The sequence below is a fragment of the Brachycentrus maculatus genome, unplaced genomic scaffold, assembly GCF_059751285.1.
Source record: "Brachycentrus maculatus isolate JH-2025_06_01 unplaced genomic scaffold, ASM5975128v1 h1tg001712l, whole genome shotgun sequence".
NCBI classification, from domain to species: Eukaryota; Metazoa; Arthropoda; class Insecta; order Trichoptera; family Brachycentridae; genus Brachycentrus; species Brachycentrus maculatus.
The window spans coordinates 806-16,786 of NW_028282315.1; the positions used below are offsets into that span (position 1 = coordinate 806).

A 15,981-nucleotide genomic window follows, 5' to 3' on the forward strand; every position below is an offset into this window, starting at 1 on the left:
AGGCGAATGTTGTAGCTGGAGCCGGATCAGTCAAATCGTCGGCAGGTACATAAATGGCTTGGACTGAAGTAATTGATCCCTTTTTGGTTGTTGTAATTCTTTCTTGCAAGGCTCCCAAATCAGTAGCCAAAGTTGGCTGATATCCGACGGCAGACGGGATACGGCCGAGAAGGGCAGACACTTCTGAGCAGGCTTGAGTGAATCTGAAGATGTTATCGATAAAGAGGAGCACATCCTTTCCTTATTCATCTCTAAAGTATTCGGCAACTGTCAATCCGGTCAATCCAACTCGAGCTCTGGCTCCTGGGGGTTCGTTCATTTGGCCGTAAATGAGAGCACATCGAGAGCCTGGACCATCGATTTTAATGACACCTGATTCGATCATTTCGTGATACAAATCATTCCCTTCTCTGGTCCTTTCACCAACTCCTGCGAAGACAGAGAAACCACCATGAGCCTTTGCAACGTTGTTGATTAATTCTTGGATGACGACAGTCTTTCCGACACCAGCACCACCGAACAGTCCGATCTTGCCACCTCTTGCATATGGAGCGAGCATATCGACGACTTTGATCCCGGTAATCAGGATTTCAGCACCTGAGCCTTGCTCGTCGAAAGATGGTGCTTCCCTATGAATGGGATACCGAAGCTTAGTATTAATAGGTCCCCTTTAATCAATGGGGTCTCCGATCACATTCATAATTCTGCCTAATGTTTCGGGGCCAACAGGAATACTGATTGGGGCTCCTGTATCATTGACTTATTGGCCTCGGACCAATCCTTCGGTGGAGTCCATAGCGATAGTCCTCACTCTCGAGTCACCTAAATGCTGGGCAACTTCGAGAACAAGCCTATTTTCAACTCCTTCAACTTATAATGCATTGAGAATTGGAGGGATTTCACCTTCGAATTGCACATCCACGACGGCGCCGATGACTTGCGAAATTTGCCCCTTCTTGGAGGCGAAGCTGAAGAGCTGCTTGCTGAGGCACTTGCTGAACAGTGATTTTGCAATCATTAATAAATAATTAATATCTAATATTCAACATGCACAGCCAATTCAAAATGCTTTTAAATTGAATATCACGAATCACGAAATTAAAGAGGAAGTGCACTATCCTCAGTTTGAGCATAATTTTTTAGCAGATAGTTGCAATATTTTAAATTGCAACCCACTGTTTCTTGATGCGACTCGGATTCAAATTTATATTTTAATAGTTGCACTTTTATGGGCTTTTGCTTTAATTTATGAGTTTGAAATCTATTTGAATTCGATTTTTTAATGTGAATATTCATTTGCTTTTTGGGTTTCTACAGACTTATCCATTGCCGGAACTTTTTATATTCTTCGACCCTTCAAAAACAGGATTATCCGAAACGGGATTATCCGAAACGGGATTATCCGAAACGGGATTATCCGAAACGGGATTAATCGAAACTTCAATGAGGTTTTCCGCCTATAAAGATCTATCATCTCAAAGCATTTTAGAAGAGGCGCTTTACCAACTACAATAAATCTTTCTAGTTTTCACCAAGAAAAAAATGAATGCAAAGCGGTGATAGTAAAATTATGCATTGAACGATAAATATATTATAAAGAATCAGTGGTTGAAAGAACTGATTTTCTTGTTCATTGGTGATCGGGAGGATATTTAATACCCAAATAATCTTCGAGGCGAGTGCAGCACTCTTGTATCCTCATCAGTTTCCCTATTGTTCGTGAGGGTATACGTTATGCTATTTTGTATTCGAAATAATTTCTTTCGTTTGGTTTGTGAAGTCCTTCGAAGCCATTCTTCGTCCGTTTTTTCATGTTATTTATCGAGACAAACACCGCCACTGATAAGCTGAAGGTTTGCAAGCTCTTTGTTCCGATTGCCTGGTTAGGGTGTCTACGCTTTTCGCTCAGAAAATAACAGCCTTCTTTTGTTTAAACCGATATTACGATAGACACTCTGGGTGGAATCAATTCTGTTTGTTTTATACTTTTGTGATGAAACACATGGATTGCCTACCATCAACGATAATCGGTCTTCATCCCAGAACGACTTCAATTATGGAATTTTCTTTTCCTTGCGAGACCTGTGTATGGATCCTCTGTTTCTGGAGCTCATGTGGATCGGAATGGTCGTAAATTTCAAGATTGAGAGATCCATTTATTAATTATATTAATGTATCAAGGTTTATGGAAGTAAAATAAAAATGGGATAATTGGTGGATATCGATTTCTCAGCGCTTTGCCATTTAGTGCCTTACTTTTTCAATGACTTTTTCGAGAAATTCGATAGTCTCTTCTTATTTTTTCTCTCTGCTCATCTTCGACTTTTGGATTTCGGCATGCACTCTTTTATACATGTCCTCCATTTTGTCCACAATTTACTTTTCTTACTTTGTTCTCAATATCCTCTCCTCCCTAATGAGTTAATTCAGCTCGTCGATTTGTAAGCTAAATTGAGCGTATATTTTCTTTGATATTTCCTTATTTGCAAGTTCTTCGCTGTTTATGGATTGCTCGATGGCCTCCAATTACTCTTACAGTTCATTAAATTCCTTGAGAGCAAATTTGCAATTTGAGTTGCCCTTATTTTTAGCTGATGTGAGTTCGATGATATAATTCTCCAAAGTCGAGTTTATGTTTTTTTAGGTATCCCTGCGTTCCTAATAATATTTATACTGTGATACCTTAGAGATCTTTTATAGGATTTTCTGAGCTTTTTTATCATATCTGTCTATTTTCAGCTTATTGCTTCTTTCTATGTTATCGTAAGAAAATACATTTATCAGAGATGGATTCCGTGTATTCCTGCACTACCAATTATAGATTTTGAATTTGATCCATCATCTTTTTGATTTTGAACTCGTCGCTGAAGTTCTACTCGGCAAACTGCTGCCAAGTCTTCCTTAAAAATTATTAGAGTTGGTTAATCTTTTGTTTTTGAGGGTTTTCCGGGGCTAACTATGGCAGCATATTCAGCCTTTATTGTAAAGATCTGCACTTTTCTTCAGTGGAAGTCATAAATTTAAATATTATATTGTAATCTGCGTATTCATACTGAATGGCTTATTTTATTCATTCATTCAGCAAGAGACAAATCAATGATGCGCAGCGGCCTGATGGGTGTCAGCGTTTTGTTCGGGATTATTCCGATTTTTAACTTTGTTGTCACATTTTTCTTTGAGCTTGGTCAAGTAGGATCGGATTTACTAATTTGGCTTTACCAGAGCATCGTACTGAGCTTTCATGTTTAAAATGGTTTCACGCTGGCCCATCGTGTATTGGGTTGGGAAGTATTCAGGAGCAATTTCTGAGCGGTTAAAAATATTGTGTACCCAGCTTTACAGGATTTTATTTTCCCCATTTGAGCCACTGTTTGCTCTCGGCAAACTTCTTGTCAAGCTCGAACATCTCTAAAAATTCTCGGCCGTATAACGGATCTTACTACATTACTTTGATATGTTTACGCGTGGGGGAATGGTCAGTACCAGAAGACCTCCGAAGAAAGTGGCACTCAAAAAAAATAAACCCCATCCTCCAAAGAAATGTTTGGCTCCTTCCTGGAACGTGTCTCCTTCATAAATTTCGGGCTGGGTCAAGAAGAATTCGGGCATGTTTCGATCTGGAAAATGAAACAAAATTTATTCATCCGATAATTAGTGATCGACTGGAAGAGTCGCGGAAGGAGGAGGATCTGGTCGATCCCATCCTGGTGGGCCTCCTCTCATGGGTAGCAGACTTAAGACTCTCTTGTTACGGAGTAAACTCGAAATCTTCAGCATTTTAAGATTGCTAATGATTATGGCGATCGGCAAACAAAGCCATATAATTAAATGGTTAACATTTGTAATACTCAAACTAATTAAGGTTCGGCTATCTACCGAAGTACCAATTAATTATTTGGATAAATCAGTATTGGCAACAGCTATTTGTGCCAGGATCTTGGGTTTATCATTATTCCGCATATTTCTGAATATAGGAGCAGAGAGTTTGCATTTAATTTTTTCGCAACTGCTCGTTATGTCTACTCGAAGTCACAATCAACTCTCCAAAGTGTTTGTGTATTTAATCATCCCTAACCAAGTCGCGGGCGTATTTTAAACTATTTATCACGTTCCTCACTTCTTTCTCTTGTAGAGTAATTCTATTTTATGGGTTGAAGGCTTTTGCAATTTTTTAGATTCTTTCCGCAAACTCATCCTAAGTTAGGGGGGAAAAGTACATTGCTAATTTTGTGATTTACTGGGCCAAAAGCTAGCAAACCCATAAAGTAATCGATTTGGATTTTGTAAATGGTTTAATTGTTGTAGTGAATGACGGGTTTGGAAAGTGATGGGAGTTTTTCACCTCCCCCATCTAAATTTAGCGTATCTGCCAATATATAATACTCTTCTTAGGAGGTGTTGAATAATTAAGCCATATTGTCTGCGAAGAATATTGCCTGCTTGTAATAGTCTGCGAGCTGTTGCGATAGGTCTATAGCAGTCTCATCCGCGATCATTTCTACTTCGTGGTACTCATTCTCCCCTACTTTTTTTATTTTACTGAGACTAGATCTCGAGGTTGTGGAGCCCTCTCGTATTTCATCGAGTAAGCCGTGCTTTAATGAGGCTTCTCCTCTTATTATTTAGTCTTTTATGCTCCAGATCATCACCTTTTTGCACTTGAGAGAAAAATATATTGGCGAATAATCTTCGATTTCATTATAAACAAAAAACCTGACGATCCATTTTCCAATTTTTTTCACAATGTCGTCTATTACATTGTCTGCCTTTGGGATGAATTCTATCGCAGCTTTTTCTAGGCTACAAAATGTTCGATCAGCGATTACTAATTTTATGTCATTTTAATACTTTTTTGCTAAATTGATTGCACACATTCCACCTAACGAGTATCCGTACACTATTCTTATGTCCAAGCCGTGTGCTAATTGGCAATGCTTATAGAGCTATTCGGCATCCTTCAGACATTTTGCAAGGCTTGGGATGCCTGTTGAATTGCCGTACCCTCTATAATTCCATACGATTATCTAATAGCCCATTTCAATGTACTGCCAGATGCTCTAATTGTTGATTACCATACTCTGCATGTACTCTGCATTCGGATTATTAAATAGAACAGCTTTGGCATGAACATTTTTGGCGAAAAGAGCGGAATGATGATTGTGAGCAAAACCGTGGATGACAGCATATTATATTGAATACTGATCAGACAGCACAAGAAAATCCTTGGTGTATAAGTACTATTGGTCCCAAAATCCATAATAAGAATCTAGTTCAAACAACTTTTCTCCCTGAAGCATCCACCCAACTATAACATTTTCTTAGAAGTAGGAATAGCTCGCATCTTGTTCATTAATCTTCATGATGGACTTCAGTTTGGGCCGCGCGATCTTGTATTATAAATCTTCAATCTATTCTAAGGTCTCATTTATTTAGCGCACCTGCATCGCCATGCAGCTCGCATACTATTCTTAATCGAACGGGATTATCGATGGCAGCAGTCCATTGCTACTCAGGATGGCACGCAGGGTCAGAGTTGTGTTTTCTATGAGTGGTCTTCGAATCTGTTATAGCAGTTCTTTGTACAGATCTAGCAGCTGCCTTTTTCTGTTATTATTTCTGGTTCGATTTAAAATCAGAATGTTCTTCAAAATATTTGTAATGATATCGACGTTTTTGAAAAGATTGCGTTGTTCAGCTATTTGTGAATAGTGTGCTGTTTCCAGATTATTTAAAAGGGCTCGTAAATTCTTGCTGTGCCTGCAGTTTTAAGCGTAAAGATACTCACTCTATCGAATTTAAACTTGAGATTGTGTGAATTTGAAGCTGCCTGGGTATATCAGGAATGTCGAAATACCTCTGAATATTACAACGAGTAGCCATAGACTGATGAAAATGCTCCCCATTACCCAATGACCGACATACAGTTCCATGAGGGATGTCATGCAAATACAGCTGGCGATATACAAGCCCAATAGGCAAAAAATGTGTGTGAGGGTGAACTGAGCCTACAACATTGCTATTGTTAATATATTTAGTAATATTAAGGGCATAAATATAAAGTATTGTGCTTTAAATACTATCAAATCAAAATCAGTGCCCAGATTTTGAAGAAGGACTTTGATGAGAGTTCGTATTTTTGTTAAACTTACTGAATTTGCTATTTGCATCATACTTTTTATTCTTGCCTCCATTGTTGTGGTAGCTCTTGCCTGCAAATTACTTGCTTTTGCCAGTATGACCATTTCTTGGAGCTTGTTGATTTTTACTAAAAGGCTTGTCAGCTTTTTGGATGGGCTTAGTTTTGAAGAAAGAAGGCTTACTAAACTATATTGCTTATTTGGTTTTGGCAACCGTTTCTCCTCCAATGGCTGACTCCCCTTTCTTTTATTCTGACTCATTCACCTTGGTCCTCTTACCACCAAGACTTGCCTTGAACTTGTTGGTTTTTTTTTATTTGATATTCTTTATTTTCTTTTCAAGCCTATCCTTGCTCACAGCCTTCTTTATTCTCATTTATCGGCCCCCAATTTGTTTGCCATTCATGTCTTCGATAGACTTCCTCATCAGCTATTTCGTATCGAACCTTATATAAGCAATTCCGATGCCCTCCTGGGTCTGCTTATTTCTGATGACCCTGACATTTTTGATACCTCCAATTGGCGCAAATGATTCCCAAAGCTCTTGCTCTCTGACTTTATGTGGTAGATTACCAATGAATATTGTGCAATCGAAATCAATTTATTTTTCTTGGCATAGGGACACCCGAATATTTTTTTATTTGAACACTATGCCATTTGCAGAGCAAGCCTTCTTTGCCTATTCTTATTTATCGAACTTCACGTAAGCATTCATAGTGTCAGCTCCTTGCTGATACTTTTTCAGGATATGCTTTGCCTTTATGGGCAGCTTGCTATCCTCGACAGGAATCGATCGGAACCACACCTTTATCACACTCCCGTAACTGCCAAAGAACTTTTTAATTTCAGAGTGTGTTGTTTCAAGTGGCACATTACCCACAAAGATAGTCGAATCTAAATTCTCCGGCTATTATTTTTTTTATTACTGCACCTGCACTGTTTATTTCGGTTTCTCCGTCACCACTTTGTTTTTGGATTTGTCACTGGTCTTTTCAGCCTTCTGATTTTGCTAATTTTTGGCCGACTTTTGTTCCTTATGCTTTTGCTTGTGGGTTACGGTTTTGACTTATTCTTCACTTTATATTTCTTCACTCATGCTATCTTCAGACTCTTCTTTGACTGCTTTCTTTTTCTTGTGAATTTTGTCTGCTTTTTGCTGTTGAGATCCACGTAGAGGCGTGTTATTATTAAAGAGAGCAACTAAATCGCTGTTCCCCTATGATTTTATATTTTTATGACGGTCTGCGAAAAAGGAGGATAAAGACATTTTCTAGTTTCTATCAACAATGGATTATAATTAATTATTTTAATGATTATATTTATAAGCTCCCTAGTTTTATTGGTTCGTCTTCAGGTATTGGAGCCTCTCTAAGACTATGAAGAATGCATAACTCAAATAAATCCGACGTATAAATTTTCAATTTCATATTGTGCTTAATTATTGGATTTAATTTTCGAACTTAACTGGAGTGCTTCATCGTATGGAGTGAGTAAATCCGGGAGTGCATGGCCTTATAAATGCAAAATCATAGTAAAAGATTAATTTGAATTAATATCAGAATTAATTTAATAAATTGTAATAAATTGTAATATATTGTAATATATTGTATAAAGGAATGGCCACAGAGAATAGAGCTGAAAAAGCTGCAATCATTGAGGAATTGTATGAACTCTTCGGAAATCATAAACAGATCATCCTTGCCAACTTCACCAACGTCGGCTCATCCCAAATTCATCAGATCAGAAAGCTCCTCAGGTCCTATGATGCCAGGCTTGTCATTAACAAGAATACCCTCACCAAGTATATCATCAAGATGAGAACCCACGGAATCGAGGAAGATGAATTCAAAAACCTCTCAACACAATTCGGAGGAAAGATTCCTGAACTTGAGGCACTTGTGCCACTCCTGAAGGATAAAATCGCTATGATCTTCACCGACGCACCAGTCTTCGAACTCAAACAGAAGCTTGAAGCCAACAAAGTTCCCACTGAAGCTAGAGTTGGTGTCCTTTCTCCCATCGATTTCGCAATTGCCCCGGGACCAACTGGTCTTGACCCATCTCAAATCAACTTCTTCCACGCCTTGAACATCTCCACCAAGATCAACAAGGGTCAAATTGAAATCACCAAGGAATTCAAAGTGTGCACCAAGGGAAAGAAAATCAAAGCTTCAGAAGCTGCTCTTTTAAAGAAACTTAACTTGAAGCCCTTTGAATATGGTATCAAGATTACTCACGTTTATGATGAAGGAACAATGCTGGGTGACGAAATCATCAATATCGACCCATCATCCCTTTTGACTAAATTCCAAAACGGTATCAAGAACCTCGCTGGTCTCTCTCTTTCAGCTGGGTACCCCATCGAAGCAACAGTCCCCTTCATGATTGCCAACAGCTTCAAGAACATTGCAGCTCTCTCCATCGAATCAGGGTACAGTATTCTTCTATCATAGATTCAAAATCCCTGAACTAGATGCTCTCGTTGCCACAGGCCCAGCAGTCGCATAAAAGAAATAAGAAGCTCCAAAAGCAGCAAAAGAAGAGAAAGGCAAAAAAGCCCCTGAAGTTAAAAATTAATAGCCACCAGCAGAAGAAGATGATGGCGGAATGGGCGGACTATTTGATTGATGTCTTCATTAAATTGAATATTTAACCATTATACAGTTGACTTCTCTTATATATCTCCGAAGGCTGTCTATCAAAAATTTCATTAAGATTGGACCAGATGTTATGGCCATTCTGTTATATTCGCTCATTAATTGTATCGAGTTGTGCCATGCATATTGGAACTGGAAATAGGAATGTTTAAATAGGTTAACAAAAGATCATTGTTTGAATGTGTTTGGTCGGTTGGCCTTGAAGATTTTTCTGTATCTCTTCTGGCTGGCCCTGGGTGTAGTTCTGACAATGGGGAACTTTAAGCCGTTTTCTCTGAAGAGATGTGATTTTGGTCGTCTGATGTCATCTTTTTTCTGCAAGACGGCGGTTCGAATGATGGAAATCGTATCTCTTGAGGCTCTGTGGTTTCCAGCCATCTCCATGTGGAGTTGACTGACTGCCCCATTCAGGGAGATGTCTCTGTATTCCTTGTACATGTTATGGATGCCGGTTCTGGACTGATATCTGAGAACAATTCCGAAAGTTTTTATGTGGTTTGGTCGACGTTCAAAGATTTCATTCACAGAAAGGATTTGGCCTTGTGCGCTTTTTGTTTTGAGCTGCCTCCTGAGATGGTACCAGAATTTAGATTTGGCGACAACGGCATTGGGTGCGAAGAGGCGGATAGCATAGACCTTTGGGTTAGCCTCTTGCTCTGTGGGGGTCTTTCTGCCCATCACCAAATACTGCCTGATTTTCATTTGGAGAGATGAGTCAACCGGATCTTGAGAACCCTTCTTGGCGATCTTGACCATTAAAAAAATTCAATATTAATTATTAATTTAAATAATCAAATGAATGAATATTTAGCTATATTTATTCAATCTCAACCGATGTTTGTTTTCAGCTTAAGGCTTTGGGTTTCAGATGGTAAATGCTAAACAATCAACGCAATATGCAATATCTTCCAAAATTTGGGAGATACGAAACGATAAATCAAGAGTCTGAGCTAACGATATGATTAGCTTATTCAAGCAACCATTAAGTGAATACAAATAATAGGTTTAATAAGCAAATCTATAATTTCGGTGTCAAACAATAAAAATAACAATAGCAGACAAACGAGCGTCCTCAGTGCAATGAATGTTTGCTTGAGAACCGACTGGCATGGATTCAGAAATTGTTTGGCCATTTAATATAATTAATCAGTTCATTTTGGCATTTGCATTATTTTTGTGTAGATATTTGGCTTCCATGAGCTGAAGCCCCTCTGCTTTCGCTATTTTATTTTGCTTTTTCTGGACTGCTTCATACTCAGGGTCATAGGCATCAGAGAGACTGTAGTAGCTGAACACATAAACACCTACACCAACAGTGCCGAATATCTTCGCCAAAGTATTAATATTTCTCATCAGGCTTTCATGCGTGGTGAGCACCCTTTCTGACTCTTATCTTACTTATTTTGAAACGAGTGGCTTGCGGATTCTCTGAAAATTCTTCATGAACCGAAAAGGCATTCTTGAGGCAAATTATTATAATGATTATAACTATGCAGCTAAAGCACATCACTCCATAGGCGAATGCATATTTGAAATAGCGTGAATATCTTGGCTGTATTGATTAGTCTAATCAGCATCTCAATCCCATTTACATTCCAACACTTATCATTGTATGATTTGATCCATTGATAACAGAGTAAATTAAAAAGACTTATCAATTCATTTAAAATCTTGCACTCCGGTAGTTGTGCTCCTGGATGAGAGCACTCTCTGACTATAGCTTATGGTACTCTGTATATTGCGTAGAATCTTCTCTTACGGTATGGTCTTAAACATCCGATAGGCGTTGAATACTGCGATACAGCCGGTGACGCCAAACGCCAAACCTAATGGCATCATTACTTTCAATTTTTTATGAATATATTCTTTATTGCCCTTTCCCTGTGTGTGGATAGCCATTTGGCCAATTACATTCACTAAGCAGAGTCCGATGGCTGAAATGTACGAAATTTGAAATTTCTTCTTGAGCTCCATGGGGACTGAGCCATCAGGGTTCTCGTACTCTATTTTAAAGGCATGTAATATCCTCATATAGGTCTTAAAGGAGGCATTGGTGAAGAGAGATGCAGCTTGCGGCTCTGTTTACATAAGATATTGTAGAAATTAATCACGGATAAGTGAGGGAGTGATAGATTGATTGGCATAAATATAATGTGTTTATCATTAATTGATATCAGGATTGGAGGGTCCGCTTGAGCTCCTTGTTTTACTGCTGGAGCTGACTGATCTTTTTTTCTAGATTGGCCCACTTTTTCTATTTCTGCTGGTGCAGTTGCTGCTGGGCCACATGCGCACTATTATTCTTCACTTTCTCTATCCCACTCTTATGCTTCTACTATTAATATTTGCGCGTCTGTTTATTTGCCGCGGCTTGTATGGATTTCCATTCGTTCTGTTGATCAACTTCTATGATACTCGTCATGTTCCTGCCGAGGTTGCTGGCACTCACATTTATTGTATATGGCTGCGATTCTCTTGACGGGATCTGACTGGGCGCATTTTAGATTGTCCGTTTTTTGTTATGGGCGTCCTCACTCGTATTCATGTGGATGTTCATGCTCCTGTTATTCTTGGACCTGGTCAAATGAAGCTGCTTTCCGATGAAGTTAGGCATTTATTTTGGCCTGATGTCAAAGGGTTCATGATGCTTCTTGAGAGACTCTGAATTCTGAAGCAATCGCTAATCATTCGCATTTTTGTGCATGTGTCTATTGTATTGCTATCTCTGCCTTTATTTTTAAGTTTCGGCGTGACTGTGGTTCATATTGCTGATGGTGTCACCACTGCTGTGAATCTCATAGACAATGGCTTCCCGAATGGCCTTATTCTAATTCCTGAGAGATCTGATCATTTGGAGCAAATCGGTATTCTCCTTGTTTTTGTTGCTGAGTTCCTCTTCGTACTGCTCATATATCTTATCGTCGTTGTCCTTGATGCTTTGGTAGTTATTGAGCTTATTCTTCACAGTCTACAGCTATTTATGCATTCTATGATATTCCTGCTGCTCCTCTTGCTCTTTCTTTAGCAATCTTTAATGCTATACCTTCAAGGCGTGCAGTTGCTGTCGATACTAATTGGCTAACCGCGATTGCTACTCCTGACCTAGCTCTGCTTGTGCGATCCGGGCTTGGTAGTTCTGGTTGCTGGTTTTGAGCTGCTCAATAACTGCGCAGAGGTAGTCAGTTTATTCCTTGAGGCGCTTATTCTCGTCTGCGACGGCTTGGGCGTTGAGGGTTGCGCTTTTCGAACATGAAATTTCAGCCTTTAAATGAGTGTTCTCAGTTTACAAATCCCTCCACTTGCTCTTGTGATACTACTTTTCTTTAATTTCTCTCTGCTCGTTGGCAGCAGCCACTACAAGCTACTGCTTCATGCTGGCACTCCCCCGCAGCTATTCCTCCATCGCTTTGATCTTGGATATCGCGCGCTAATACTCTATTTTTTGTAGTTGCTACGATTGCTGTTGCAGTATTTGCTACTCTTTGAGTTCGGTCAGAGATTGATGAAGTTCAGCCAGTGATTGTCTAAGCTGATTATTATGAGTTGATAGTTGTAAGGTCGATTCATTCGAGTAAATGCTTGCCTATTCCTGATTTCTCGCCTCCATGAGTGCTAACTTTTGCTCCAGTGATTGGAACTGGTTGCTTAACTGGCTTATCTGGTGTTGCAGCCGCTGATTCTACTCCTGTGCTATTCGGAACTTGGCCTATGCTTAGTTCAAAGCAAGTTATTTGTCCTTTTGAGTCGCCCTTTTAAGCATGGCCTCAGAGTTCTCTAGCTCACCGATTCGTGCAATTTGCAGCTTATTGTGGTTATTGAGCTGCAGTACTTATTTTTCGTAGTTGTGCTGTTGTGCTTGAAGCTGATCAATCTGCTGGTGCAATGACTTGATGATAGCAATTTGCTAAGTTCTGTCGTGTACATCTTTGGTATCGACGGTATTGCTGTTTTTGATGAGCTTGGAGATCTGCGCATTTAATTAGTGATTCTACTGGTAGAGTTTATCGAGCTGCGTCAATAGAGTGCTATTCTCCTTGTTTTTACATTAGTTCTACTTCTCGAGTGTGGCTGCGAGTTGCTTGAGGAGTTGGTTCTAATGCTGCAATGCCTGCATTTATAATCAATGTTTAAATGTTAATATACTTCTCGGGCTGATCCTCACAGTTCTCAATTAATACACCCGAAAATTAAATGAATAGGAGTGTACTACATATAAATGAGCTAAAACACAGTCAAATATTATGGCTTACAGTTTAATTAATCGAGATCTAACTGCTTTGAATAAACCTGGTATCGTTGTTATCGTAGCCGAATAATATACGACACTATATTATTTAACATAATAAGATAACTATTAGCAAGAGGAATGACTCGTGCAGTCCACATCGAATTTCTGAATAAACTGGGTCAGTATAAGCTGTTTAACTCCTTCATCGCTGCCATTTCCATTATCCAAATTACCCTCTACTTTACTTCCCTCACAATGAACATGATGTGCCAACAGGGTATTCATTCCGTAATATAGCCCTACCTATCGCAGTATACAACCTCATCGTGGAATTGATGGCCTTGGTCATGGCAATTCTTTGCATCGTTGCAATTTCCTACTCTAAATACTTCAATACGACTTTGGGCTATTGCGTCACTGTCCTTTGTTGCAAGGCGATTCAGCTAATAGTCTTCATATGTTTCAGCCACCAAGGAACTTGCTCTATTTCTGGCAAACTGAGATTGACGCTGGGAGTTCTAACTCTGCTGGAAACCGGTTGCTTGGCAATATCAACCTGGATACTGCAGAGAGTAAGAAAGGTGGACATCGAAATGAAGGTTGAGGGATTGATCAAGAACAAATAGTTTCTCTCAGATTGATTTCAATGCCCTTTCGTGATATCGCTTCATGGATTAGTTAGATAAATATCATTCGAGTTCTTCGTCAGGCATTTGAATTTCGTCGATGTCGTCCTCCATCTCGTCAATTTCATCGTCTATAATATCATACAACCTTACCTTATTCTTACTCCTCTTCCTCCTACTCGTGAGTTCCGAAAGCGGCCACACCCGAAATATTGTCCTGGGTAAGTATGTTTTTAAACTACTCTTCAATCAGTGCTTCTTCCTGCTCCAATGCGTCCTATTCTATGCTGTTGGCTTACTTCATCGTTGGGGTCGAGCGGGGGGAGCCACGCGGAGTTGGGAGGGTGCGGGATTGTGCTGATGTTCATTATAGAATTTTGAATACTGAATGTATTTGAATGAATGTATTAGGATGCAATAATAATGTGCCTTTGCATGAGAATAGAATTCCTCACACAGATCGTTTATAATTCAAAGATGAATACATATTCGTAATAATCGCTTTCGAACAGGTCTGCCTCCCACCATTTCGAATAAATCGACGCCGCTCTGCAATCCCTCAACAACTAACTCGTATCTGTGGATTCCATGATTGAGTAACGTGAGCATAAGTACCAGGCTTCTCTCAAAATGTACTCCAAATATATGCGCAAATAAAACTAAATGTTGACCCGCAACGCCAAACACTGTTAATTACGAAACTTAATGTATCTGCAATCATGTAAGAAGGCATGGCAAATCGGTATATCAAATAGAAACCTGGTGCTGAGGAGCATGGCGAGGACGAACGTTGTCAAGAGAGATACCGACGAGTGGATTGAGAAATTGGATGATGAGGTGCTGGAGGGAGATGGGAGGGCAAGTATAAATTCAGTCCATGAGGGAGATAACATGGGGGAAAGTGAACTGATGAATAAGTATAATGAAATACTCAATCAGTATAACTTGAGGTGACGATGTGATGCTCTTCCGAATTATAAATTCACCACTCCCTATTTAAATATCAACTCCTCAACTATCCGTTAAGTTACAGCATCCACGAGAGTTGCGATACTTTCAGTGTTGAAGTTGTATATAAAATACACGATTGATAGCCATAATTCCTATAATAAATGTAATATTGCAATAAATAATAAGGAAGAATGCATTCTATAACTAACAGCCACATCGAATCTAATAGTTCGCATTCCATCAGACGTAGGGCATGTACCCACGGTTCTTTGCTCAACTCCCTCAACACCCCACCTGAGACATCTGAGGTGCCTTCCAACTCGAGGGTGTTTCTATTATTGTTGCACTCGCTCTACATGAGCAAACTTCAAGCGCATTTCATCCATATTAAATATTCGCGTTCGACCCGCCGCATCAATACTAAAAAGCCAAAGCATAAAACGAAAGTAAAAATACAAAATATGAGCGATCTGCTAATTCGAAAGCTTAAAACTTATTTCGATAAAATCCAGTATTATGCTTTGAGTGCCTTTGATGAAGAAGTAAAACAAAAATCAATTCGGGCTAACCCAGCGAAAATCCTCTTTGCTGTATTGTCACGGATCAAATTGAATAAGTGCCGTTAATTTGTGAAAAACTGCAAAATATCAATAAGCAGAAGAGACACATCAAATGCTATGTTTTCAGAGCTTGACATGTACTTATCCAAGTTGCATGCAAGCAGGGGATTTCGATCGAGCATGAGTATTCTCAAGAACTCGATGACCATCCCAAATCATCGACAAAGAGTGCTGCAGGCCTTGTGCAGGCTCATAAGCATAAAAGTGACAGAGAAGTTGATGAATGCCTATAAGAATCTGGTGAATGCAGCAGAGTGGAACAGATGCCAAGAACTCGGCAATCAGTGCAAGCAGGTGAAGTTGGAACTGCGGAAGAAGAAGAACAAAGAACTTGAATAAAGGAGGTCTTCATGGTGGTAGGTTTCAGAAATAAAGTACGCGATGAGCCAGGTCGACGAGGAAAAACGAAAAAAATTGGGTGAAATCAAGTTGAATAAGCTGAAAAATCAGGGCAGGATAAAGATATTCCAGCGCAAGAAACTGAACAGCCAGAACGAACTTGTGAACTACCACCAAGAACTTTACAAATAACTATGCACCTACATGGAAATTGCCAATAACAGGCTCATTTATCTTGAAAAGCCAAGTCAAATGCTGAAGAACAAGCTACCAGTTCGAACAATCATATCCTCCCTGCACACGCAGCTGCTTCAAGAGCCAGATTCCCCAATCTTAACCAATTTCGAGAAGTTCAGGGATATCTCAGGCTAAATTGCAAAACTCGATGAACTGCCCTAGAGAATAATCAGAAAAGGGCTTTAT

At 39.4% G+C, this 15,981-nt stretch overlaps 1 protein-coding gene and 1 pseudogene across 1 annotated transcript; one reads left to right on the top strand and one right to left on the bottom strand.

Moving 5' to 3' along the window:
* Window positions 1-7,753: 7,753 nt before the first annotated feature.
* LOC148298704 (uncharacterized) lies at window positions 7,754-8,590 on the top strand (annotated as a pseudogene).
* A 372-nt stretch (window positions 8,591-8,962) lies between these two features.
* LOC148298705 (large ribosomal subunit protein eL20-like) lies at window positions 8,963-13,386 on the bottom strand. Its single transcript, XM_088276700.1, has 4 exons — window positions 13,326-13,386; window positions 11,897-11,959; window positions 10,706-10,872; window positions 8,963-9,541 (listed from the first exon to the last, which is right to left on the bottom strand). The coding sequence occupies exons 1-4, from the start codon at window positions 13,384-13,386 to the stop codon at window positions 8,963-8,965; spliced, it is 870 nt and encodes a 289-aa protein (XP_088132826.1).
* Window positions 13,387-15,981: the final 2,595 nt, after the last annotated feature.